General features: G+C 43.8%; 3 protein-coding genes across 3 annotated transcripts; 2 read left to right on the top strand and 1 right to left on the bottom strand.

Moving 5' to 3' along the window:
- Positions 1-3,274: 3,274 nt before the first annotated feature.
- LOC123467084 lies at positions 3,275-4,009 on the top strand. The gene is made up of 2 exons (XM_045167156.1): positions 3,275-3,451; positions 3,512-4,009. The coding sequence occupies exons 1-2, from the start codon at positions 3,290-3,292 to the stop codon at positions 3,839-3,841; spliced, it is 492 nt and encodes a 163-aa protein (XP_045023091.1). The 5' UTR covers positions 3,275-3,289; the 3' UTR covers positions 3,842-4,009.
- Positions 4,010-4,098: 89 nt separating this feature from the next.
- Positions 4,099-5,256, top strand: LOC116916086. Its single transcript, XM_045167153.1, has 3 exons — positions 4,099-4,273; positions 4,331-4,647; positions 4,714-5,256. The coding sequence occupies exons 1-3, from the start codon at positions 4,156-4,158 to the stop codon at positions 5,254-5,256; spliced, it is 978 nt and encodes a 325-aa protein (XP_045023088.1). The 5' UTR covers positions 4,099-4,155.
- A 2,063-nt stretch (positions 5,257-7,319) lies between these two features.
- LOC123467080 lies at positions 7,320-23,853 on the bottom strand. The gene is made up of 7 exons (XM_045167152.1): positions 23,570-23,853; positions 9,472-9,484; positions 9,332-9,412; positions 9,196-9,270; positions 9,054-9,134; positions 8,540-8,990; positions 7,320-7,401 (listed from the first exon to the last, which is right to left on the bottom strand). Exons 1-7 carry the CDS (start codon positions 23,594-23,596, stop codon positions 7,320-7,322), a joined length of 810 nt encoding a protein of 269 aa, XP_045023087.1. The 5' UTR covers positions 23,597-23,853.
- Between the last annotated feature and the right edge of the window lie 1,303 nt (positions 23,854-25,156).

Genomic DNA, 25,156 nt, shown 5'->3' with positions numbered 1-25,156 from the left:
ATCACTGCAGACTTCATTGGAAGCGTCCTTGAGACGCATCAGCAGCAGTCTCGTGAACGCGGCTAGTTTTGGTAAGACGATCCGTGCTTTGGAAGAAGACGACTTGGAGCGGGAAAAACGAGCGTCTGGACATCAAACATACCCATTCGAGCTATGGAGTATGGGAGCAGCGTTTCTCATGGCCAGTGTGGCTGTGTTCAGCATCCAGTGGTGCCGTGGGAGGAGAGGAGACGCTAATATAGATGATCTTCGGGAACGCCTACGGACGGTATATGAGTTCATAGAAAAAGGACCTAAGAAGCGACGTGCCCGGCGGTGGAGTACATTGCCTCGCCGAAATAGACCACCATATGACGGCACATGAGCTAACTTGTTTGGCAACACTGCGTGATCTGGAATCGTCCATCGAGCACCAGACCTAACAAGGACGCATCCTCTGGTCTGTAGCCTTTTTATGTCTGTGTTTCCTGTATCATGTAGCGAGGTTCCCGTTTTTCTTTCGGGACGGGTATATTATCAATTAAAACCTAGTAGGACTTATATACGTCAATTAAGTTATGTCTTTTTTGTTAGTTTTGTTTTGTTTGTGGAAATGCATTCGAGGACGAATGCAGCTAGAGAGGGGGATGTCACGTGGTCAATGACCACGTTATGTGATCCGGCTGGTATTCAGTACAACTGGACGTATGATGTCAGAGATTCCCTTGAACACAACGTTGTGTTACAATACAAAGTTTTCGGGGCTGACATCCCCAGATCTCATTTGCCGAATTATTTGGGCCAATAACCCCGAAATAGTGGTGTACTTTTTTAACAGTGAAAATACTCACATGTCATATACAGGGGTCAACCCACGCGAAGTCGACCAATCGATGTGGCGACCAAATCGTAGATTTCGATGAAAATTTCAATTTTTGTAGATGTAGTGGTTGGTAGTAACCTGCAATTTTTTTTAAATCAATACAACTAGAGTTATTAAATATTTAGTTTTTGTGTTTTTATTTCCACCGCGTTTAGTGCGTTTTCGTTTTTTAGATTTAACTTTAAGCTTTATTTGTACTTTTACTTAAAAACTATACATAGTTATATAGGTACTTGATAAAAACAAAGTTCATTTTCCGAAATGAACGTTTTAATTAAATTACTGTTAGATTTATTCATTATTAGTGCTCAAAGGGCACCTAATTAAAATGTCTATAGACAGAATCCTGCCTGGAATATTTTTTTCGACCATTGGCACTGTATCCATGAATTTTTATTCTTCCTTTTTTTTTGCTCGATTGTAATTGTGTTTGGGCTCGGCTCCGATCACATTCTAATCGGGGACACCGCTAACTTTCACCGATAAAAATTAATCAGGGAAGTTCGGTATGGGGATTTCTGTTTTCGGTGCGGAACGGTGCTATAATCAGTGCTGCACCAATAGCACCGCTTCAGCCATAGGGGGTTAGTCTTACCAGTGACCTTGCGTTCTGATGGGCCAACGAGAATCACGTGACTAGGGTCACATTTTGTTCTTGTAGAAGCAGGGCAATTGCAAATTTCGATCACTATTGATTGATAATCTGGGAAGGCACCGATCACCGATATCACCCCCTCGAGCACCGAAATCACCGCCCCGATAAATATCATCCCCGCACCCAATCGACTAAAATTTCCCCGATTGGTGCGGCGTCGAGCGCTAAGTTTTGTAGATACTAGGTAAGTAGATAGATAGATTGTAGCTTCCAGATATCAATGTCATACATCAGAAAATTTATAGTTTAATCTATGTTTCTGATAGATCCAAGATAGTATATCAGTATATGTCCCAGTATGTACTTCTGAATTGTGATGAATTATTAGTTGGTGGCACCATGGTCAACCCTCAGGGCGAACGAGTGGCGTGGGAGTCGTTGGAGTGGGACTAAACGCGTACGGTATCTGCGAGGGATTCACCAACTCTATTTCTCGTGGTTCACACCTTGAGAAAAACTGGAAAAGGGGGTAGAATTCAGGGAACTTTAGGTAAATCACGGGAATTCAGGGAAATCCGGGAAATTTAGGGAAATTACGGAAATAAAAATAAGTGTCCTTAAAACGTCCGATGAAGGGTTTTGGATGATTATTTAGTTTATTTTAACAAATTAAGGTTTATTACAGGTGAATTGCTCATGGACTGTTGGTAATTTCGAATGTGTTTTTTGCAAAATCAGAGTCATAGAACCCTGGTTGGTTCACTATGGCATTTCCCCCTTGCAAAAAAGGGGATGCCTTGAGCAAGCCAAAGGTCGAAAAAATCTAGGTTTTGGAGGCGGAGCTTATTTTTTCCGCCAACGGTCGTAGCGCCGTCTGGGAGAATACTAAGAAAATTTCGGTAGTGAAGGAAGTTGAGAACCGAGAGAACACTATACAAGGGGAAAAATGGCGGCTAAGCGTCGGTGCGCTGTACCTGGCTGTCAAGTGATGTATGGAAAAGAAAACTCTAAAGAAAACGGAATAACTTTTTTCCACATTCCACCATCCTCTTTCACTGATTGGAAGTCGTTGGTTTCTTCCAGTAATTTGACGTCTAATTCCCGTTTGTGTAGTCGTCATTTTGACGATGCCAACATTGTGAAGGGTAGGACAATTAAAGGAACTTTTTTCCCATTTCAACGTTGGAACTTGAAAAGTGATGCAAAGCCCAAGCATTTACTGAACCTTGGTAAGGAAAACAAGTCACCCTTTTAACTTTTCTCTTTGATAATAATACTTTTTTATGTAGATCAAACAGTGCCAACCCGCGGACTGAAGAGTTTTAGACAGCCATTTCAAGAGAGGCCCAACAATAACCACAAAGGTAGTTGATGTCACACTACAATTATTATTTTAACAGAGAAAATTGCATTTTGTACATTCATTACCATAATTTGAACCATCATTAGGGAAAACCCTGGTCTATCGGAACAATGTAAAACAGGGACTACAGACAAAGACCTTTTATCAATGTGGGCCTCGAGCACTAAAGAAAGAAGTTGGGCATACTCCTCCTAAAAGAAAGAGAACCAGTCCAGGAGATGGAAATAGTAAAAACGGATCTGTTGAAAGTGGTAAAATAACTACTGTCTACTATTAACGTATCACAATGTAATTTATTTGTTTTTTCATAGTTGGAGAAAGATGCGCAGCAATGTCTGTTGATATTCAGGATAACAATAATGAATAGCAGCTAACAGACAATAAGGGTGAGTACCACGGCTGACATAAGTCTAAACATCCTAAGTCTAATACTATATAATGTTCTTGTCAAATAGGATTGGGCGAGGTAATGGAAGATCAGACAATCGTCGAAACTGAGCATGAGATTGTTGAGCAATCACAGCAAACAACTACCATTGATAGTAAAAAAGAGTCAAAGATCTGTCCGTTATCCTCTCCATCATCATCCTCACAGTCATCTCCATCATCATCACAAAACTTGATTCCCAAGGTATATTATTTTTAATTATTCATCAATTGAAAATAGTGATGTTTTCATTTATATTTGCAGTTGGATGACATAGTATCGACATTCAAAGTGAATCACGAAACGTACCTGTCATTTGCGGCACGTGTAAAAGTACCTTCCGGATGGTGTTGGTCATTTTGCAAAATGGAAAAAGTGATCTATATTACAAATTATCGATCGATCGTAGCAGATGGATCAATCTTGATCAGGACGGTCAGGATCAAAGAAGATCAGTCGCTGTCGTATCATTTCCACGGAAATCTTGTATCGCCGATCGGATTATCACACAATTTCTCTTCGAACATCTCGCGCAATTGGTTACAGTGTTCTCTGACACAAGTCCTTGTGGAACCATTACTCAGTGTTCGTTGATAGATTTGGCGAATTCCCCGTCGTCGCGATTGCCATATAGACTAAACAAACACGGCCATGTGGTATCGTTGAATTGTCAGCTTGTAGCGCACAAGGGTCGGCAGTGTGTCAAATGTCGCAACTTACGAGATAACTTGATGAAACGCAAGAGATCATCCGACATACGAGCGAAGAAATTTAACATAACCAGCAAGCAGAGAATGAACACCAAAGAGCTAAAACTGTATAGCTATAGTTAGAGCTAAAGCTGTAAGCAACTTAAGCTTGCGTGCCGCCTTACCGATGCCCATATTCATCCAAATAATTTTCAAAAGATGAGTGTGCGTTTGGCTGCATCTCTTTTTTCAAAACGAAACGCCATCGCGATTTGTGAATACAGAAACCTGCCAGCCAAAAACTATCAAGAAGAAAGGATTAAGGACAAGTTCCAAGGTACGTAATAAATAATTTTTTCCTTCTTATTTGTTAATCGCTTTGATTTGCAATCAGGTTCAGAGCATACAGAATATTTAACAAACCTGTTAAATGATGTGATCGACATAATGAATGCAAGATTCTGTAAGGAAGGGATAACTGTTCTGAATTGGTTACCTAAAAAGAAAAAGCTCGAAGAGATGCTTGTAGTTCTGAAAAGAACAGAAATGATTTATTTGCAATCGGACAACAGAGAAAAAATGTTTGCTTCTACGACGACCATCCGTGGATGGAAAACTTCGATCCAAAGCACCATAGCAATTACCGAAGAGCTCTTCTCCGAAAATTATGGCTTTGTTCTCACAGGTAAATTCAACCAGGATGCCCTAGAGGTAACAATTATAAAGTACCATATAGTAGATACCATTAATGAAGGCTAACATTTGTGTTTCATTTAGAGATTATTCGGGATCGTTCGATCAGTTGATAGCCACCCAACGGTGACGTCTTTCTTGCAAATAATGAGATATGTCTCTTTGCTCGCTCGACTGAATACGATCGTAAAAGGATCAAGCATCGATAGCAGTGAGCAAATTGTAGTATTGGCGACCATCTCAAAATGCCTTAAACATAAAGCAAAGCAATCCGATATCGCTGCAGCTGACCTTAAAAAGTATATGGAAGATATTCTGCTGAAGGAACTAACTTCTAGATACGTAGACTCACTTCCAGAACGAGAAAAAGTCGACTATATTAATGATATCGCTATATATGATGTATGTGGATACATGTTAAAAGCACGACCGTCTGTAACAGTATGTCTTGATTGTAAACCTTCAGTGCAATGCGACGAATTAGAATTACCACCTGATTTTAATTTTGATTATTTCACTGGCTTGAGAACCCGTGGTAACCTCATTTTCGTGACAGTGAATATGTTTCAAACTTTCCGGGTAGTTGAGTCAATAATTGAATCTCATTTCAATCCGATTGGTCAGTGAAGAATGCATCACAAAAATTTCAAAAGCTCAAATATTAAAACTGTTCTGTGATATACACCGTGATCACCATCTCCCTTACCTAATAAGAGAATATGTTGGCGTCCGTTACCATTTCGAGTCAGTTCGCTTGAAGAATTTGATGTTATCGCAGTCAAAAGCTGTAAAAGTTTCCAATTCCAAATTATCAAAACATGCTTAATGCTTTTTGTTCGTTACCACTTCAGTGACATGAATCAATTTTCCATCAGTTTACCAGTTCCTTTGTTCGTTACAGTTCACTCACTAAATCACTTTCTCATAACTTTACAAGTTTTTTGTTCAATGATTAGTTCAGTTGATAAGTCTCCATAACTTACCAGTTTCCTTGTTTGCTACAAGTTAAGTGACATAAGTCACTTTTCCATCAATTTTCTGTACCTGTTAAGTGTTTGTAATTCACAGATAAAGCTACAAACTAATTTAAACCTGTGCCGTATGCTCTTTTTACGAATGTATTTGAAAAAAAAAATTTAAAACACATTTGAACAATATCAATTTGTGATTGTTTGTCGTGTGTTTGGCGGTTTCACTTTAAAGACTTAGAAAATTCTCTGTGTTTATGTTAGAGACTCATCTTAAACTTGATGGCTAAGTTAAATCCTTCGCAATTGGCCCAGTTGTTTTACAAAGGGATATTGTGATTGGCGAATGCCTAACAAGCCCGGTAGAGGCAGTGCAAGCGTCGGAGCAAAAACTGCCATATGGCTTGCACAAGGTATCCCTTTTTTGCAAGGGTTGGAATGTCATAGTGAACCAACCAGGGTTCTATGACCATGGTGTATTAGTATGGTGGAGGAACTATTGCTTGGAATCGGGATAGGGACTTTTGGGCTAGTTGCCCAAAGGACTCCAGGTTTTCCGACACTTGGACTTCTGGCACTTGACACTTGGACGACCGGTTCGCGACAGGAAGACATCTGTCTAGCGACGTTAGGACTACTGGTTCCCGACGTTTGGGCGCGACAATGAAATGTTGCTGAACCCAGCAAGTCCTTTACGAGATTACGACAAGTGAACTCCCGGGCCAGCGACGTTTGGACTCTTATTCTTTCGGTAAGTATTTTAAATTCGATTGGTCTTCATATTTCATTGTAATTATTGTCTAGCTTATATTTATCTTACATTTATAGCTTGGATTTATCGGCTAGATTATAGATTCTCTTATTACTGTAATGTAAAAAAATTGAATACAATTACGTGAGTTTAGAGCCACTTGCAATAATTGTGTCATTGTTTTATTTACTTTTTGGACATGTCCTTTAACGAAAACCAAAGTGTTGTTTACGAATTAGTCCAGAATTTTATGAAATCACAAGAATGTCTGGCCAGCGAAGGCCTGGAGTTCGTGGTTCGGGCAAGTAGTTGTTTAAGGGGCTTCCTTGCCTGTGTTATTTTTAAAGCCTTGTGTTATTTTTTAAGTTATTTTTTTCCTTATGTCCTGACGAAGTGTAAGCAAACACTGTTTAAATTTACGTTTGATCGTGATTGCCATATGTGAATCTACCCAGAAAAATTGTCCAACCGTGAACGAAGAATTTTGTATTTATGTTGTTTAATACATTAAAATTCGAACTACAAACTGTTTGTGTACAGTGTGTCTGACTGCCTGTGCTGCTGTGGACCTGCAACTGTGGGTGCAAGTGGATTTCGGTTGCAGAAAACTTCTTTCACTTTGGCTTTTGTAGGTCTGCGTAAATGAATTTTAGGATTATGCTTAATCTTATTCAAAAAAAGATAACCTCTTCTCACCTGTGACATTCTGCTTTGGCTTTGTGGTGAACTGTAGCATTACGTGCATATCGCCACTCACGTGTATAGTACAATTCGGTGTAGAATCCAAGAAGGGAAAGAAGTCTGACTGGAACAAACATGGTTACCCATGTTCGTTCCATTTCAGAGTACAATATTTACATAATTGTAATTAAACTTTTCTTCTATAATAAAAATAAATAAGTTATTCAGCCGATAAATGTAAGCACAAATATCTATAAAATAATCATAGTCAATTAAAAATACCTATGTTCTTAACGATCCTTCAGCTGCAACAAATAAGCAAATCCGTGCGTCACTGGATTGGGAGTCTTTTTGTCGCTGGATGAGGAGTTCCTATGTCGCAAAGAACAATCAAAAAAAAAAACAAAAACAAAAAAAAAAAGATTCCAAACGTCTATTACCCGGGAGTTCGAACTTCGATTGCCTGGGAGTCCACTCGTCGTTTAACTGGAATTCTTTTCGTCGCTGAGTACTGGTCGAGTATTCTGCTAATTGTGTTGCAAGTACTACACTCTATTGTCGCATTTTATAACTATAAATGTTTCCCCTTCTCTATAATTTGTATTACCACCCCTAGATGACTGGTCGATCTGGAGTCGACCGTAAGTCTCTCTGAAACTTAGAGAGGGGAGTCGGGATTTGGCCCGATGTCCGACAGGACGTTAAGAGGTGGCTTTGCTTGAAGCTAGCTAGCCTCGCGTAAGTCCTTAAGAAGGAGCCTTGTGTAAACTGGCTACCCTTCGTGTATTCTGTTGTAAATAGTAACTTCTGTATTATTTGGTATGAATGTTTGTTGTAAGCTTTGTGCCCGAGCTTGTGTCAATAAAGAAACTGCAACAATTGGGTTCAGCAACATTTTGTTGTTGTGTCCAAATGTCGGGAACCACTAGTCCTGAAGTCGATGGGCAGATGTCCTGGCGTCGTGTGCCAGATGTCCAAGTGTCGGAAACCTGCAACCAAAAGTCGTTTACCCTGGAGTCCTTTTGGTAACTCGCCCAAAAGAGTGCATGCCCTTGGAATCGGCTATCTCGGCTGAAGCCAGTGATCGCCACTGATCAGCGCTGCCTGGTGGACAGTTGGGTTAACTATGAGCTATAAGCCCCTCCCCCTGAATGCTCTCGAAGGTTTGAAAATTTTCTTAGTCCGATTGCACATTGTTTTTGTACTTATAAAGCTATAATAGCCTATTTTGATTGTTATTCGACTGAGTTGATTTGTATTATATTACAATTCTATGAAAGAACCAAAAAATATGAAATTTAATTGTAAAAAAAGAAGTTAAATTGAGATTTACATCACTTTGTATTTACATCCTTAAAACGCGTCCTTACATGCTTGCGTGCCTTTACATGCTTTTAAATTAAATTATGAACGTACAACTTCTCTTGATTTCAAGCGTCTGATCTTTTGAAGTGCAGTCTTCAGCTTCCTCTTGGAAATTTCAATGTTCTTTGACTGCATGACTCGTTACCTCAAATTCCTTAAGCAATTTGCGCAATCTCGACACAGATCAGTCTTGGAATTAGGTGAGGCTATATATCGGCAGCTGATTGAGCGCAACACTTGGCCATTTCTCGTAATTGAGCACCTTCCGGTAACGTTGACGTTTCCCATTGCGTCGTTTAGAAATCCTTTGCAAGCTTTCACATTGCTCAGAATGCGAAGGTAGCGATTGATGTCATCGTACCCTTCGTATCTTCCATCACAGCCAGGCAGAGTTACATTTTGGCCTCCAACGTGAACAGAAGCTTTCGATGTTGATTGAATTTGCAATGACTTCGAAATACCAATGTTGCCGTCTGGAAGGTTTTCAATACCGATGCATATAGCTGTTTTTGATTTTTCATGATAGACCCAGTTCCAGTCAGAAGATGGTAGCTGAACAGCCAATGTTATTTCTTTAAAATGCTGTGAATCAATACCTGCATGTTAACGAATAATAGGTAAACAAATTTAAAAAGCTCCTTTACATGTAATTTTATTACCTTTAGGAACGTCAATATCAGGCAACAAAGGAGAATAAATTGGTGAAACGTCACCGAGCGGCTCTTGGCCGGATCCAGTATCTGAATACAAAAATAATTAAATAATATAACTGTTGAGTGAATGACAAGCACGTAATAATACCTATGAGATCATCAAGGCCAAGGGACGAATCGATCGGAAAATCGTCTTCAAACATCACTTGGCTTGACCCAGGATCTAATGTAAAGAAATGAATTATAACAAAGAGATCGAATAACTGTATAGTGTGTAAAAATACCATGGAGAGCAGTAGTGATAGGCACAAGAGCAGAATCCAAAAGGGAGTCATCAAAGGTCGTCACTTGGCTGGACCCAGGATCTAATTTAAGGAAATGAATTATAACAACAGATGAAATCACTGTAATGGTTGTTATATACCAGGGAGGGCAGTGTTGGAAATTACAGATGCGTGATGTGATAATTTATTTCATGTGGCAACGCTGTTACTGTCCCCTCCCCTCTTAGACTTATTAATTGGGTCGTCTGCTCTTTCAGATTACCTGTTCTCTCTCATCACCTCGTGTGGGAACTGAATACAGCTTTGTACAATCAACTGTTAGTTTTTTGTGCTTTATATATTGACTTAAGTGTCAACGTTCTTGTCAACGGGTAAGTTTACTTTATTCATTAGTTCCGCCATTTAGGCGATACGTCATATTGTCACACGAGTTGTATTGGAACAAGAATACACGAATACAACAAGTGATGACTTAAATTCTAGACAATTATTCACTTTTAACTAATAACAATAAGGGATGACCATACCAAACTCGGAGAGCGTTTGAAGACTCCAGGGAACTACCCCTACGGAGCCTAGCTCCGGGAGCTCACCCGATGGAGACTCATCTAACGCAGAATCAGGGCAGCGTTTTATACCGTCGCGCGAATTACTCCCCTTCCGGACTGCATATCTGCGTATCTTTCTTGGAGCGGACTTCTCCCGATAATTTCTTCACCACGATCGCAGCTTTGTCCAAGGAGCGGATGACTCATCTCTGCGAAGAGATAACCAATATCCCTTTTCACCCGCGACAATAAAGACGATTCATGTCATAGCCCTGTACTCAGTCATGCCTTATATTTAACAGGTTATGGGCCCAGCGCTGATGCTTCTTTCAATATACCCGAAAAAAAAATTTGTCCAGCTCAAAGGAAACAGCACATATTGCCTCATACGACGGGATAAACTTTTCTCTGTGGAAGTTAGGACTTTGGGTCCTGCTCGAGCAGCATGATTTGATTGGCATAGTCCAAGGAGAAGAACTTCTGCCCGAAATGGTATACAAGTCTAAAAATAGTTTATCTATAGACACCATATACTATACAACATGAATTTTCTCCTCACATGCAGGATCCTGCTGGTGGCCTTATCAGGGCAGATGCAATTGCTAGCTGGAAGCAAAAGGATTGTAAAGCGAGAGGCTATATCTTGTCTACTATTGAGATATCACAGCAAAGGATTCTCATAGACTGTACGCCAGCACACAAGATGTGGCAAGCACTATCTGCACAGCATCTTGAACAAGCGTCAGACAATTTGTATGACCTTCAAGCCAGATTCTATCAATATCAGTACAAGGAGGGTAATGATATGAAGACGCATATTGCTGACATCAAGGCAATTGCCCACCATCTCAGTGAAGTTGACAAAGGTATAGAAGAGAGAGAGCTCATTACGAAGATTATCTGCACTCTTCCGGCCCCTTATCGAAACTTCGTTTCATCGTGGCGACACAACCCGATGGACAGACAGACAATGGTATCACTAACATCTCTTCTCCAGCAAGAAGAAAGAGAAATTGGCAGATGGACCCCGAAAGGGGGAAGCAATCAAGAGACAGCTCTCCATGCCTCAAAGTCCACTACATTTTATGGTGAAAATGATCAACCAAACCGTGACAAAGGCTCACAGAGACATAACGAGAAGAGTGCCCTTTATGCTCACTCGTCAGCTGGTAAATCATACAGTCGTGGCAACTCCAGAAGAGGAGGACGAGGCAATAATTGTTACCAATACGATAAGAACAGTCAGGGCGGCCATGATGATAACCAGCATAACAAGCAATGCACCTACTGCAATTCTACGGGAAGTCACAACACGGCTGACTGCAATACTAAGAAGCGCCACGGCCGCACCGATAGAGAGAGAGAGCAGATGGCCAAGCGAGTTAAGAAGGAACATGGGCAAAAAGCAATTATAACCCCAGTCGTTGACATCGCTCTGGAGAACCAGAATTATAGTCTGGTATCGACCACTCCTCGTTTTGATACAAGAACCAACGGTGACTGGTTTGCTGACTCCAGCGCCACTCAACACATGACGGATCAGAAGGAGTGGTTGACTAATTTTGTCAATGTGCCTGATGGATCTTGGGCCGTCAAGGGAATAGGTTCCTTGAGCTATGCAGTAAAAGGCTCTGGAGACGCCCAGATATGGATCACCACAACCAACGGGGCAAAAATATCAGCCACAATTAAAGGAGTTCTCTACGTTCTGGGCCTCGGAACAAACCTGTTTTTGATCGCCGCTACCACGGATCTAGGATGGAGTGCAACCTTCACCGGAACCCACGTTCATTTTTCATCTTCAGATGGCAACTGTCAAATGTTTGGGGAGAGAGTTGGGCGGACTCTCTACCTCCTTGCTATCAATCCACGTCATAATATTGTCACGTGGAGATCACGTGACATACGCGTGAGACACACCCCACACTCACCTCCTTCTTGGAAACAGGCAAGGGCGAATGTACGAGTGCATTCGACCTTGTTTTGTCTGAATGTTGCGGTAGCATCACAGGACGCTTGCACCTTCTCTAACGCTTCGGGGAAACAAGCAAGGGCGAATGCACTCGAACGTTCGGCCTTGCTTTGTAGTAAATGGTTAAGGGTATCTTCTTCTTTTGTAGAAACAAGCAAGGGCGGATGTACTCGTACAACCGACCTTGCTCAGTAATAAGTCATACGGGTTATTTCGATTGTTCGTAGAGACAGCAAGGGCGAAAGCACTCGATGATTCAACCTTGCTGTTCACCTACCATAAATAGGCGGTGTAGTGTCTCTTGAATGGAATGTTCTTACTTGACGTCTTACCGTGTGGACGTCCTAATACACTCGTGTTACACATCACCCCCAAGTGTAACAAATGGTGGAGATGCAGCATTACTAAGGAGACAAGGCAAGGAAGTTTATCTTATAGTATTATTCATTGTCAGAGGCGAAAATCGTTTAGGGGCTCTACCACAAGCGGTTTAACCAACGGGTTGTGCCAAATCTTAAATTGTTGGATACGGAGCCACGTTTTCGGCTGACAGTGGGGAAGACTATTTGGTTTCTATTAGCTTTCTCTCAAGGAAATCGTTTATTGCTGTGACAAGATTTTGAGGTATTGTAATGCAGAAAGACATTAATCATTTTTTTTGCCGGAGGTAAATGAGAAAGTCATCGAATCGACGTTGGCCTAGTTGTCCAAGGGATCCGAGCAGACGTTTACACCCTTTGCCTCCATCTACGCGCCCGGTACCGGAACAGCATCTGGAAGGAAAAACTGTTGAGCCGGACAGCACAGAGGACGTAGTGGGAAGTGGGCAGCGGATAATCCAGGCTGAAAAAAGGTTGGAGAGTACTGCGAAAGATCTTGAAGAATCTTACGTAGACAAGAGTATTGAGGCAGTTAAAGAAGGTAGCGAAAAAAGTGAAGACGACGAGTTGGAGAGTACTGCGAAAGATCTTGAAGAATCTAACGTAGACAAGAGTATTGACGACGCACACGAAAGTAGCGAAGAAAGCGAAGAAGAGGAAAACGGGGATAGCACTGACGAGGAGCAGTTATTTGCAGATACCGATAGTGATTCAGGTACTGGCATTATGCCTCCTCAGATAAAGTTTTTGAGTCCCAAGGTCTTTAAGGCAACGCCGGAAGATGACGCCTTCGACTGGCTTGAGCGTTACGAGTCAACGGGAGCGTACAATCAATGGGGCGATACGGAGCTAAGGGCGAATTTCAGCATGTATCTGGATGGAGCGGCAAGAAAATGGTACCTGTGCTCCACACTTCCGACGGAGTGGCGTGATTTACCCATACGACCGGGGGTTGGCCTCAACGCAGCTATCTTCCGGCAGTAACTGGAGTCAGAACACTGTTTTTGAAAGAATTTCAGCAACAAAACTACAAGCTGTTCCAGGAAACACGCTTGCGGAACCGGGTTCAAGGTATCGAAGAAGCGACAACTAACTACTATTACGATGTTATTGATCTTTGTAGGGTGGTGGATCCAACAATGGCGGAAGCCACCAAAGTCGACTATCTTTTTGGGGGATTACGGCCCTCGTTGGTCGAAAAATTGTACCCGTTACAACCCAAAACAGGCGAAGAATTTTTAGAGGCGGCGAAACGGTTTACTGATGCCAAGCTCTTGGCCAATAGACGAAACTGGCCGGACGCGGTGCTCGGGGTGGCAGCAACCAGAGTGGCGGATGTTCCAATTGATTTCATTCGGACCCTTCCAAAACCAGCTCCAACTGTGGCTGATACGGAATTATGGAAAGTAATTAAAGAACTGCAAGGTGCGGTAGAAAGTTTGAAGATTCAAGCAACTCCACCTCCGAAGAGACCAGGAAACGAGAAGACAGTTACGTGGGGAGAGTCGGAGAGAATCTACAGAAACAATAACGGAGTACTCAAATGTTACTGTTGTAACGGAACGGGGCACATGGCCCGGAATTGTTGGGAAAATCCGCAATCTGCTCGTTTCCGACAACGATCCTACTCAGGTCCTCCTGGCCCACAGAGAGGGCCGTTGGGTCCTCCCGCGCCAATCAACATCGTGTCCCAGCTAGCCGAGACGACTGCAGATTCATCAACACAGGAGGAGATAAAGGAGCAACCTATCCTTAGACTAGATTTCAGCAAGCTGATCAGAGAAGAAGTCACTTGTGGAACACGGCAAGTAATGGCAGTCGTCGACACAGGGGCAGCACTGACAGTTATATCACCGGAGCTGCTACGTGCATCCCAGTTCGTGCTGCGTCCATGGGACGGACCGCGGGTGGTGATGGCTAATGGAGAACAAGCAACGTTGATGGGAGCAGCCACCATTTCGGTCAACCACAAAATGGGAACAGCAACTGGAGAAGCGGTGGTATTTGGGATGGACGGAATTGATTTGATTTTGGGCAATGATTTCCTGAAACAGTATGGCAAAGTACAAATTGATTATCGAGAGCCGAAGGCCTCAATTACTTTTGGAGATCAGCCTCTTGCAGCCATTACATCGCAGCGGACAGATCACCAAACACGGTCGGTTAAATTGATTACCAACGCTGATGTAACAATCCCTTCTTTCTCAGTGGCCAATGTGATGACAGTAGCGCCAGCTTTACAGGCGGAGAACTTTTGTTTCGAACCATCAGGAAAACTTCTACAAACCAAGGGAGTGTCGGTGGGACACGCGTTACTGGCAGCCAAAGTGGATTTCACCCCGTTGGCCAATTTAACGTCGACTAGCGTGTGGATTCCAAAAGGGACGACATTGGGAGTCATCAGTGGCTACGACGGAGAAGTGCTGAGCTGTGGCCTAACGACAAAAGAAGAGAACTCCCCAATGACCAGACCACCAACAAAGGAAGAAGTGAATCAGCGGAGGAGACTCATAGACGACCTCAAAAAACAAGTAAATCATGGCATTCCGAAAGACAAACGTGAAAAAATGTTCCAATTGCTAGAAGAAAATTTGGAATGTTTTGCGGCAAACGCTTCGGAAGTAGGCCGCTGCAACATATCCGAACATAACATTGAAACGGGAGATTCCCCGCCAATCCATCAGGCCCCGTATGCCAGCGCGTGGAAGGCTAGAACCATCGTGAACGAACAAGTAAAAAGTTTGGAAGAGGCGGGAATTATCGAAATTTCGGACAGCTCGTGGTCCGCACCGGTGGTGCTAATCAGAAAGAAGGATGGAACATGGAGGTTCTGTGTCGATTACAGAAAGCTGAAATCAGTCACGGTACGGGATGTTTATCCTCTACCAAGAATTGCGGATGTGCTGAGTCGATTGGAAGGAGCAGAATTTTTTTCCATCCTCGACTTACAAGCCGGATATCATCAGATTCCGGTGAGAGACGAGGACCGTCACAAGACTGCCTTCATTACGGCTGATGGGTTGTACCAGTTCAAGGTACTCCCATTTGGCCTATCGAACGGTCCCAGTTCATTCCAGCGGTCCATGGATATTATACTGGCCGGACTTCGATGGACAGCGTGCCTCGTCTACTTGGATGATGTTATAGTGTACTCGTCAACAATCGACCTCCATGTCGAACGACTAAGGTTGGTATTGGAGAGTTTAAAGAAAGCGGGCCTTAAGTTGAAGGTGTCCAAATGTCATTTTGCGGAAACCAGTTTGAAAGTATTAGGTCATGTAGTGGATGCGGATGGTATTCGTCCAGACCCGGACAAATTAGCAGCGGTAAAGGAGTTCCCACCGTGCAACGAAGGAAAGACGGTGGCTCTTAAAGTGAAGAAAGTACAGAGCTATCTTGGCCTGTGCTCTTATTATCGTCCACACATCAAAGATTTTTCTATAATTGCACGCCCGTTAATTTTGTTAACCAAAAAGGATGCAGTGTTTGATTGGGGTCCTGACCAGGAGTCCAGCTTCAACACACTGAAGCAAGCGCTGCTTGCAGCCCCAGTCCTGGCTCATCCGAATTATGACCTACCAATGGAAATCATTCCCGATGCCTGTGGCTACGGCATTGGTGCGGTATTGGCACAACGAGTGGAAGGGCAAGAACATCCGTTGGCCTATGCCAGCCGCCTGTTAAGCAGCTCCGAAATAAACTACAGCATCACCGAGAAAGAATGCCTGGCCTTGGTTTGGGCCTTAAAAAAATTTAAAGGTTATGTATGGGGATGCAAGATCGTGGTAGTTACAGACCACCAGGCGCTGTGTTGGTTGTTAACCAAACGAGATCTCGCTGGACGGCTAGCCCGTTGGAGCTTGTCGATACAGGAGTATGACATCGAAATCCGGTATAGAAGCGGAAAACTCCATGACAACGCAGATTGCCTCTCGCGATGCCCTTTACCCGTGACCGAAGACCAAGAAGAAGATCGCTGTGTGGCCATTGGACTTGTGGGGAGTGGCAGATCGGTGGATTTTGGACCGGAGGAAGAATTCGTTGCGGAGCAGCGTCGGGTCCCGCGGTGGCGTCGTCTGATGGACCAGTTGGAAGCAGGTCGTGCAACGTTAAAAAACTTCTGTCTATTCAATGGGCGACTATGCTTACAGACCATTAAAAACGGTAAACAGTATCGTCGCCTGTGCGTCCCACGTTCCTTTCGGGAACGCGTCGTAAAGGCATACCATGACGACTTGATATCAGGGCATATGGGAGTTCGACGCACCCTAACGAAAATTGCTAATCGATTCTTTTGGGAGCGTTTGGCGATTGATGTTACAAATTATGTGCAATCATGTCCTAATTGCCAGGGTCGAAAAGGAGTGAACAAACGACCAGCCGGTTTCCTGCAGTGTATTCAGGTGGCACGTCCATTTCAAAAGGTGGGAATCGACCTCTTAGGTCCGTTTCCTATGTCCAACACCGGAAATAAGATGATCATCGTTGCTGTTGACTACTTAACGAAGTGGGTGGAACTACGGGCCATGCCCAACGGAAAGGCGGATATGGTGGCAACATTTTTCGTTGAACAAATTGTGCTGCGTCATGGAGCACCGGAATCCATCATTTCGGATCAAGGGAAATGTTTTATAGCTGAGCTTACCCAAGAAGTCATGAAGAATCTTGGAACCAACCACAAGACAACGTCAAGTTACCATCCACAGGCAAACGGATTGGTTGAGCGAATGAATCACACCTTGGCGGCTATGCTCTCAATGTATGTCAGCGCGGACCATAGAGACTGGGACGAGGCATTACCTTACGTGTGTTTTGCTTACAACACGGCGCGGCAGGAATCTACGGGATATTCACCATTTTTTTTGCTTTACGGGCGTGAACCAATGTTACCTATTGATTTGGAATTAGGTGCGGATGCCAACCCTCGGCTGGTTACGTCAGGAACGGCTCCGGATTATGCAACCCAGGTTGTGACCGAATTGGCGAAGGCTCGAGCATTGGTGCACACGCGATTGGGAGTCGCCCAGGACAACCAGCGACGAGAGTATGACAGTCGACACAGAGAGCTTCAATTTCAAGTTGGAGACCAAGTCCTGGTGTACAAACCCTTTCGAAAAGTAAAACGAGCAGAAAAATTGCTTCATCGCTGGCAAGGACCGTTCAAAGTGATCCGACAGACAACTCCCGTGAACTACGAAGTGAAGTTAAGTTCCGGATCAAGAAAATCGGAGATTGTGCACGTCATAAAGATGAAACTTTTTCACGACTTGGTCGAACGAGGTCCAAATTTGAATACGGAATCCACAGAGGCGACACGTGAGACACCTCTACCAAACGCCCCTCAACCACCTGTGAGGATTCATCGGGAGACGGGTACGGATAATGGAAACCACGGTGAGAGGGCTGCAGTTTTATCCGACAACAGCGTCCATCCAGTACCGTCATCTGGGGGAGTTCGTCAGCCAGAGACAGCAAGCAGGCCGGCCCGCCTACCCACAAGGATGCAGCCGGCTCGTCGAGCTGGTCGACCGAATCGTTACCTCGCTTTGTTGCTGCCTTACACAATTTGTGTATTGGCCTTTCTCGGGTCAGTCAATGTAGATGCGTTGCTTGTCCGAGACACCGTGATTTTCAATGAAAAGCCGGGTGTCGCGTTCGGAGAATCATTCTGGACAGTCATAACAGACCTCGATATACGACCGGCAGAGGCAGTGGTTCAAACATTGAAAGTGAGGCTGAAGGAGTACGCGGACATGGCCGTTAAATGCCGTAAAACAGGAAATCAACAAGGTGCATCAGCGGCCAAAAAACTTGATGTCAAGTGGCATTGGTTTGAACGTGAATTAAATCAATCCGAACATCGACTAGCAACTTTTCGGGACGCCATTGGTTCTCCTTCCAAACAACGTCGAGCGGTGATCGATGGCGGCGGATCAGCGTTAAAGTGGCTGTTCGGAGTAGCCACCCAGGCTGATCTCGCTGGATTGAATAAGAAGATCACCGGCCTTACACACCGGGAAAATGAAATAGTCCATTTGATGGACCAGCAGGCTACTGTAGTGAACGAATCACTTTGGGAGATCCGGACAAATACCAAGCTGATCCAGGAGTTGGAAGGGCAAACGGCGGAACTAACAAAGAATTACAAAAATTTGCTTGGACGAATGGCAGAGCGTCAAGCTTACATGATCGAGTATTTCGATTTTTTCATCAATCTAGACACAGCATTCGAGTCGATGGAAGCGAGCCTGCAGTGGCTTCGAGACTTGGCAGACGCTCTTGACGAAGGGTTGGCCCTCTTGGCAAACGGCCGATTAGCGCCTCAGATATTTCCACCTGCTCAAATGGCTTCGGTGTTGAAAGCAGTTAATCGACAACTACCCTTGGGTTGGGCAGTATCGAGTGAAGAATTATGGGTGACCTATCGTGAAGCCATGGTGACGGTGGCAGCGGTGGAGGGACGTTTTCGTCTCTTTATCAAAATTCCGATCTACGATCACGCACAGCAGTATACCCTGTTTGAAATTTTCAGTTTACCACGAGCAACAGACAATGGCACCCATGGAGTGGCGATCGGGGACCTACCGAATTTTCTGGCCGTTTCCACAGATTTGGAGACTTTTATTGAACTTGAACGACTGCCGACGTTCGGGGTTGCAAACAATTGGAACGATTAATTTGTAATTTTCATACAGGTTTAGGAAAACGGGGAGCACGGAAATCCTGTGCGATTTCGTTATTCACCAATGACGCCAACCGTAAGCTAACGCAATGCAGACAACAATTTAAAGAATGGAAAGGATCCGAAGTAGCTTATCTTGGAGAGAATCGCTGGGTGTTCTCAGCCGTTACAGCTCATGAGGTGGTGTTCTCATGTCCGATCGGTAGCAGCCAAGGGCCCCCGCAATCACTGTTGCTGCTTCCGTTTGGGATTTTTGATGTCCCTCCTGGATGTACGGCTCGAACGGAAGACTGGGTCTTCCCCGCCAGTTTAGACGGACGATTGGAGGCCTCGTTAGATCCTCTGGTGGCACCCACGCTGGCCGCAGTGGGGTTTAATGTAACAACGTTCAAATCGGTCGCCATCATTGAGCTCCCGAAGGCGAATGCCACATCAATTAATTTCATCAGCGACCTACTGCGCCGAAACGACGGCGCTCGTGCGTCGTCTGAAATGACAGGATTCCAGATTCAAGAGTTAATGAAGAAGACGACCGAAGAATTTCAGCTGTCGGAGCCAAGATATCCGTTTGAACTTCTGATCATGTTACTATTACTAGTGGTGGCAACAACTTATCTCAGTTACCAAACTGTTTGGCTGAGAGGCCGTATGAGGGCCCACGAACAATTAGATGTTCAAGACGATCACTTCCTACCGCACCTCGAACAGGTGGCGGAGGTTTGACACGACATTTCCTTTTTTTTTGAATGCTTCTTTTGGGGTGTTCGTTTGGAATTTTTTGTTTTCGGGATTTTTTTTTGTTCTTTATTTTGGTGTGTTGGGTTTGCTGATTTAGGGTTTTAATACTTTTTGGGGGTTACCGTTCTGGGGGTTTTATATTTATCAAGCAGTCGGGGGCGACCGCCTTCACGAGGGGGGATCTGTCACGTGGAGATCACGTGACATACGCGTGAGACACACCCCACACTCACCTCCTTCTTGGAAACAGGCAAGGGCGAATGTACGAGTGCATTCGACCTTGTTTTGTCTGAATGTTGCGGTAGCATCACAGGACGCTTGCACCTTCTCTAACGCTTCGGGGAAACAAGCAAGGGCGAATGCACTCGAACGTTCGGCCTTGCTTTGTAGTAAATGGTTAAGGGTATCTTCTTCTTTTGTAGAAACAAGCAAAAGCGGATGTACTCGTACAACCGACCTTGCTCAGTAATAAGTCATACGGGTTATTTCGATTGTTCGTAGAGACAGCAAGGGCGAAAGCACTCGATGATTCAACCTTGCTGTTCACCTACCATAAATAGGCGGTGTAGTGTCTCTTGAATGGAATGTTCTTACTTGACGTCTTACCGTGTGGACGTCCTAATACACTCGTGTTACACATCACCCCCAAGTGTAACAATATCGAAGCTGAACAGAGCGTAGCTCTTCCCTCGTCCATCTCGCCAGGCCTTTCAACATGGCATCGACGTCTTGCTCATGTCAGTTACAACACCATAATCAAGATGGCCTCCAGTGGAGCAGCAGACGGACTGGATCTTGCCAACACTGTCGTTCCAGCTGAAGCCTGCACTGGATGTACATATGGAAAGAATCAACGACAGAAATTTTCAGTGGGTCGCATTCGAGCCACATACACAGGTCAGCTGGTTCACTCTGACCTCTGCATCCCGATGGAGAGGGCTTCGCCAAATGGAGCGTTGTATTTCGTTCTATTTATAGACGATTATAGCGGATGGAGATTCATCTATTTTCTTAAATACAAGTCGGAGGCAGCTTCTAAGTTTATGGAGCTCATCAACGTCATAAGAGGAGAAACCGGCAATCTTGTCCGTACGTTGAGAACAGATGGAGGTGGAGAGTGGGCAAGCAACGTCTTCGCAGAATGGTTAACACGAAAAGGAATCCACCATGAATCCAGTGCACCCCACACTCCAGAGCAAGATGGCGTGTCGGAAAAAGGAATTCGGACCGTTACCGAAGGTACCCGCAGCTGTCTTCATGACAACACAGTCCAGTCTGAGTCGTGTGAGAAGAAAGTTGTCAGTGGAGCCACCGACCTCATCAAGGACTGTAGACTCCCACTCTATCTATGGGCTGAGGCGACCAACTTTACAGTGTACTCTTTAAATCGTGTTATCTGCAAGGCCTCTTTTCCGGTTACTTCCTTCGGAGCCTATCACAACAAACGTCCTAACCTCTCTCATTTGCGTGTGTTTGGGTCTATTGCTTACGTGCATATTCCTAAAGCAGAACGGCGCAAACTTGATCAAAAGAGCATTCGCTGTATCTTTGTTGGCTATAGTGCAACGCAGAAGGCCTATCGTTTCTGGGAGCCGCTGTCACGAGTAATCAAAATCAGTCGAGACGCAACGTTTGACGAACATCATCGTCTGGCTGATGTGCCCAAGGAGACACCACTTGAAGCTGCAATGGATCCAAATCAAAACTCTTCATCCTTAATTGAGCCAGCTTCCCTTAATATAATGAAAGAAGTTGTTTATTCTCCAACAACAGTCGAAGATCCAGTCATTCAGTCCCCAAAAGATGGCATTGTTACTGAAAAATCCACAGAACCGGACTTAGACCAGAGAGAGCAAGATCAGGATCATCCCGTACCGGACATGGATCAGAGAGAGCCAACTACAAATCTGGAGCCTACACTTCGGTGCTCCCTGAGAGGAAGAATTCCAACAAGAGAGTGGAAAGCCTGGCCGGCAAAATTTGGTCTAGATGCGCTCTATGAGCCCTCATGCTACAACGACGCCATAACATGTCTTGAGGCTGACAAATGGAGAGGCCCCATTCAGGAGGAATATGATGCTTTAATGAAGAACGACACCTGGGAGATTGTTCCCTGTCCACTGCACAGAACACCAGTTAAGTGCCGATGGATCTTCAAGGTCAAGCCAGCTCGAAATGAAACACCACCTAGGTACAAGGCAAGACTTGTAGCAAAAGGTTTCAGCCAGTGCCCTGGAATAGATTTCGATGAAACCTATGCAGCCGTAATCTCACACGACACTTTAAGAGCCTTCTACTCAGTAATCGCGTCTCAAGACGTGGAAATGCATCAATCAGATGTCAGAAATGTTTTTCTACAACCTTGTCTAGAAGAGGAAATTCATATGGACCAACCAGAGGGCTTTATTCTACCTGGTAAAGAGAGATATGTGTGCAGACTAAAAAAAAGTCTGTATGGTCTTAAACAGGCGCCCCACGTCTGGGGAGAACTTTTCACTGGATTTCTAAAAGATCAAGGCTTTTATTCAAGTATTGCCGATCCATGTTTATTTATCCGCCTTAAGGCAGAAGAGCGCACTTATTTGGCCATCTGGGTTGACGACGCCATCATTGCCAGCAATCATCAGTCGACAATCGACACCCTCTTGACTTCCATGGACGAGACCTTCAAGATAAGAGCTCATCCAGTCACCCGTTTTGTTGGTATAGATGTCACCAGAGATCGTGGGACACGGAAAATTTATCTTTAACAGCAGAACTATATCACCAAGATCGTAGGCACCTTTAACAAGGAATCTTGTGCCCCTAAGGATGTTCCAGTTGATCCAAATGTGCGCCTCATCAAGCCAATCAACTGCCAAAGTCTTCTCACGGAAGTTCCTTATAGAGAGGCCGTAGGCAGTCTTCTTTATTTAGCCCTAATGACCAGACCGGACATCTCCTTTGCAGTGAGATTGGTGTCACGCTACCCCGAAAAACATGACCAAACCCATTGGAATGCTGTTCGTCGGATCATCTCCTATTTAAAGGGGACTCAACATTTCGGTATTTGCTACAACGGGTCAACAACAGAACCTGCCCTATCTGCCTACTCAGACGTGGACCATGCGGGATGCCTTGACAGCAGAAAGTCCACAACGGGAAGTGTATTTCTTCTATATGGAGGACCGATAGCGTGGAAAAGTCGTCGACAAAGGTGCATTTCTAAATCCACTACTGTGTCAGAGTACATAGCAGTCAGTGAGACAGCCTCAGATGCTGTTTGGATTCGCCGTATTCTCCCCGATCTCATTCCAGGATGGGGCAAGCCCCCAGTCAAGATCTTCTGCGACAACCAGGCGGCAATTCAGTTGACGTCTCATCAGCACCAGCAGCAGAGTACCAAAATGGTCGACATCCACTATCATTACATAAGAGAGCAACAGAAGAAAAAGGAGATCACTCTGAAATACATGAAGTCAGCAGATCAATTGGCGGATATCTTAACGAAGCCACTCCCTATGCAGCGATTCAGTGATCTTCGTAGCAGGCTTGGCATCGTTGAAATTCCACATTAATAATGCTTCACAACAAGAAAGACGCATCAGAGAGAGAGTGTTGGAAATTACAGATGCGTGATGTGATAATTTATTTCATGTGGCAACGCTGTTACTGTCCCCTCCCCTCTTAGACTTATTAATTGGGTCGTCTGCTCTTTCAGATTACCTGTTCTCTCTCATCACCTCGTGTGGGAACTGAATACAGCTTTGTACAATCAACTGTTAGTTTTTTGTGCTTTATATATTGACTTAAGTGTCAACGTTCTTGTCAACGGGTAAGTTTACTTTATTCATTAGTTCCGCCATTTAGGCGATACGTCATATAGACGATTCATGTCATAGCCCTGTACTCAGCCATGCCTTATATTTAACAGGCAGTAGTGATAGGCACAGGAGCAGAATCCATCAGCAAGACGTCAAAGGTCTTCACTTGGCTGAAACCAGAATCTTATTATAAAATAACAAATAAGAAAAACCTCGACTTAAATTAAATGGCTCCATGAATCAAACTTGTTAATAAAGTTATACCTGAGAGAGTATTTGTGCAAAGCGATTCAGTTATAGGTTGTGAACTCTTCGTACACTCTGTGTGGGGAAGAGTAGTGACCTGATTTTGAACAAGGCTGGAAATAGGTGTCCCCAAAATTGACGTAATTGTTTTGCATCTCGACTGTTGCTTCTCTTCTTCACTTCAGGACCATTCTGAGTCAAATCTTCCAATGCTGGGCGACTGTTGTTCTGTTGTTTTTTGAGGCCTGAAAAAATATGTTGCGAGTGAGTTATACTGAAGAGTGAAGCAATTATAATGTACATAGTTACCTAACAGATGCTTTGGTGTAGCTCCATCTCTCAGTCGCCATAGTTGTTGTGGATAAAATTTTCCTAAAATAAATTTACCCTTAATGATGTCTTCTTCATCAAAATGACGCCAGCTCAGGTGTGACGAGTCCAAAAGTCCCATTTTTGGAAGTATTCCTCTCCATTCCTCTAGACGATGTTTGGGTATTCTAAAGAATATAGCTGGGCCATTTTCTTTGTCTTTTCCAGTATAACAATTTTCAATAAAGCACCGTTTCACCATTTTTGGATAACTTTTAAACTACACATAAATCAAACGGTTACATCACATTTCAACATAAAATGGCCTTCTTCGAACAAACGTTAACCGAAATTTCAAATTTTAAAAGAAATTAGTATTTTGGTTCATAGGGGGCAGCAGAGAAACGGCGACGAGCCTGCAATTGGCTGTTTAGAATTTTGCCTTAGGCACTAAGCTCCTCCCCCTGGTACGGAAACTGGCTTCATTCGAGATAGGCTCTTAAATAATAAGTTGCTCCACCATACTAATACACCATGCTATGCCTCTGGCAAAATGCCATTATTTGGAAACATTCTTTTGATATGTAGCTATATGGCAACTCTGTAGTCGCTAGATAACAAATATAGCAGACGACACAAAGACTTGAAAATGGCGCTATGAAAAATCAAGAATGGGACGTTTTCTTTTGAGGAAGAATGGACTAAATCTGGCGTTATACATGGTCAAGATCCTTAAACAACAAGATATAAACAAAAGAGATCAACTACGAGCAATCGGGGCACTTTTTTCAATCGGAGTTTATATTTCAGGTTATTGGGGCGAGGCATTCGGGGCTCAATTGGGGAAGGTAATCAGCGATGCAACCCCGATTGCAATCAATATATTTATGGTGAAATCTAATCGATCGAGGATTTTGATCCGATTGCCTCGATTACAACCCGACTATACCTTATTCTTCCCACCTATGCCGATTTTTTCATCATTTTCTTTAATTTGATTCCATTTTCTCTTGGTTTATCCAGTGGATAATAGTAGAAATCGCGGAAAAAATACGGAAAACACGGAAAATGTAAGAAAAAATACAAGAATTGCGGAAATTTACGGTACTTTTGGAAAAACTAGAAATTACGGGTATTAACGGAAATC

Source organism: Daphnia magna, unplaced genomic scaffold (assembly GCF_020631705.1).
Source record: "Daphnia magna isolate NIES unplaced genomic scaffold, ASM2063170v1.1 Dm_contigs143, whole genome shotgun sequence".
Lineage (NCBI taxonomy): Eukaryota > Metazoa > Arthropoda > Branchiopoda > Diplostraca > Daphniidae > Daphnia > Daphnia magna.
Note: the sequence above shows the minus strand (reverse complement) of the source record. Positions and strands in the feature narration are given on the sequence as shown.

Coding starts and splice junctions, on each gene's coding strand:
- LOC123467084 (XM_045167156.1), top strand. CDS start 3,290: ATGGAAGATCAGACAATCGTCGAAACTGAGCATGAGATTGTTGAGCAA. Junction 3,452..3,511: donor CACAAAACTTGATTCCCAAG/GTATATTATTTT, acceptor TTATATTTGCAG/TTGGATGACATAGTATCGAC.
- LOC116916086 (XM_045167153.1), top strand. CDS start 4,156: ATGAGTGTGCGTTTGGCTGCATCTCTTTTTTCAAAACGAAACGCCATC. Junction 4,274..4,330: donor GATTAAGGACAAGTTCCAAG/GTACGTAATAAA, acceptor ATTTGCAATCAG/GTTCAGAGCATACAGAATAT. Junction 4,648..4,713: donor TCAACCAGGATGCCCTAGAG/GTAACAATTATA, acceptor TGTTTCATTTAG/AGATTATTCGGGATCGTTCG.
- LOC123467080 (XM_045167152.1), bottom strand. CDS start 23,596: ATGGATTCTGCTCCTGTGCCTATCACT. Junction 9,271..9,331: donor TATCACTACTGCTCTCCATG/GTATTTTTACAC, acceptor TCTTTACATTAG/ATCCTGGGTCAAGCCAAGTG. Junction 7,402..8,539: donor AATTGCTTAAGGAATTTGAG/GTAACGAGTCAT, acceptor TTTGCGACATAG/GAACTCCTCATCCAGCGACA.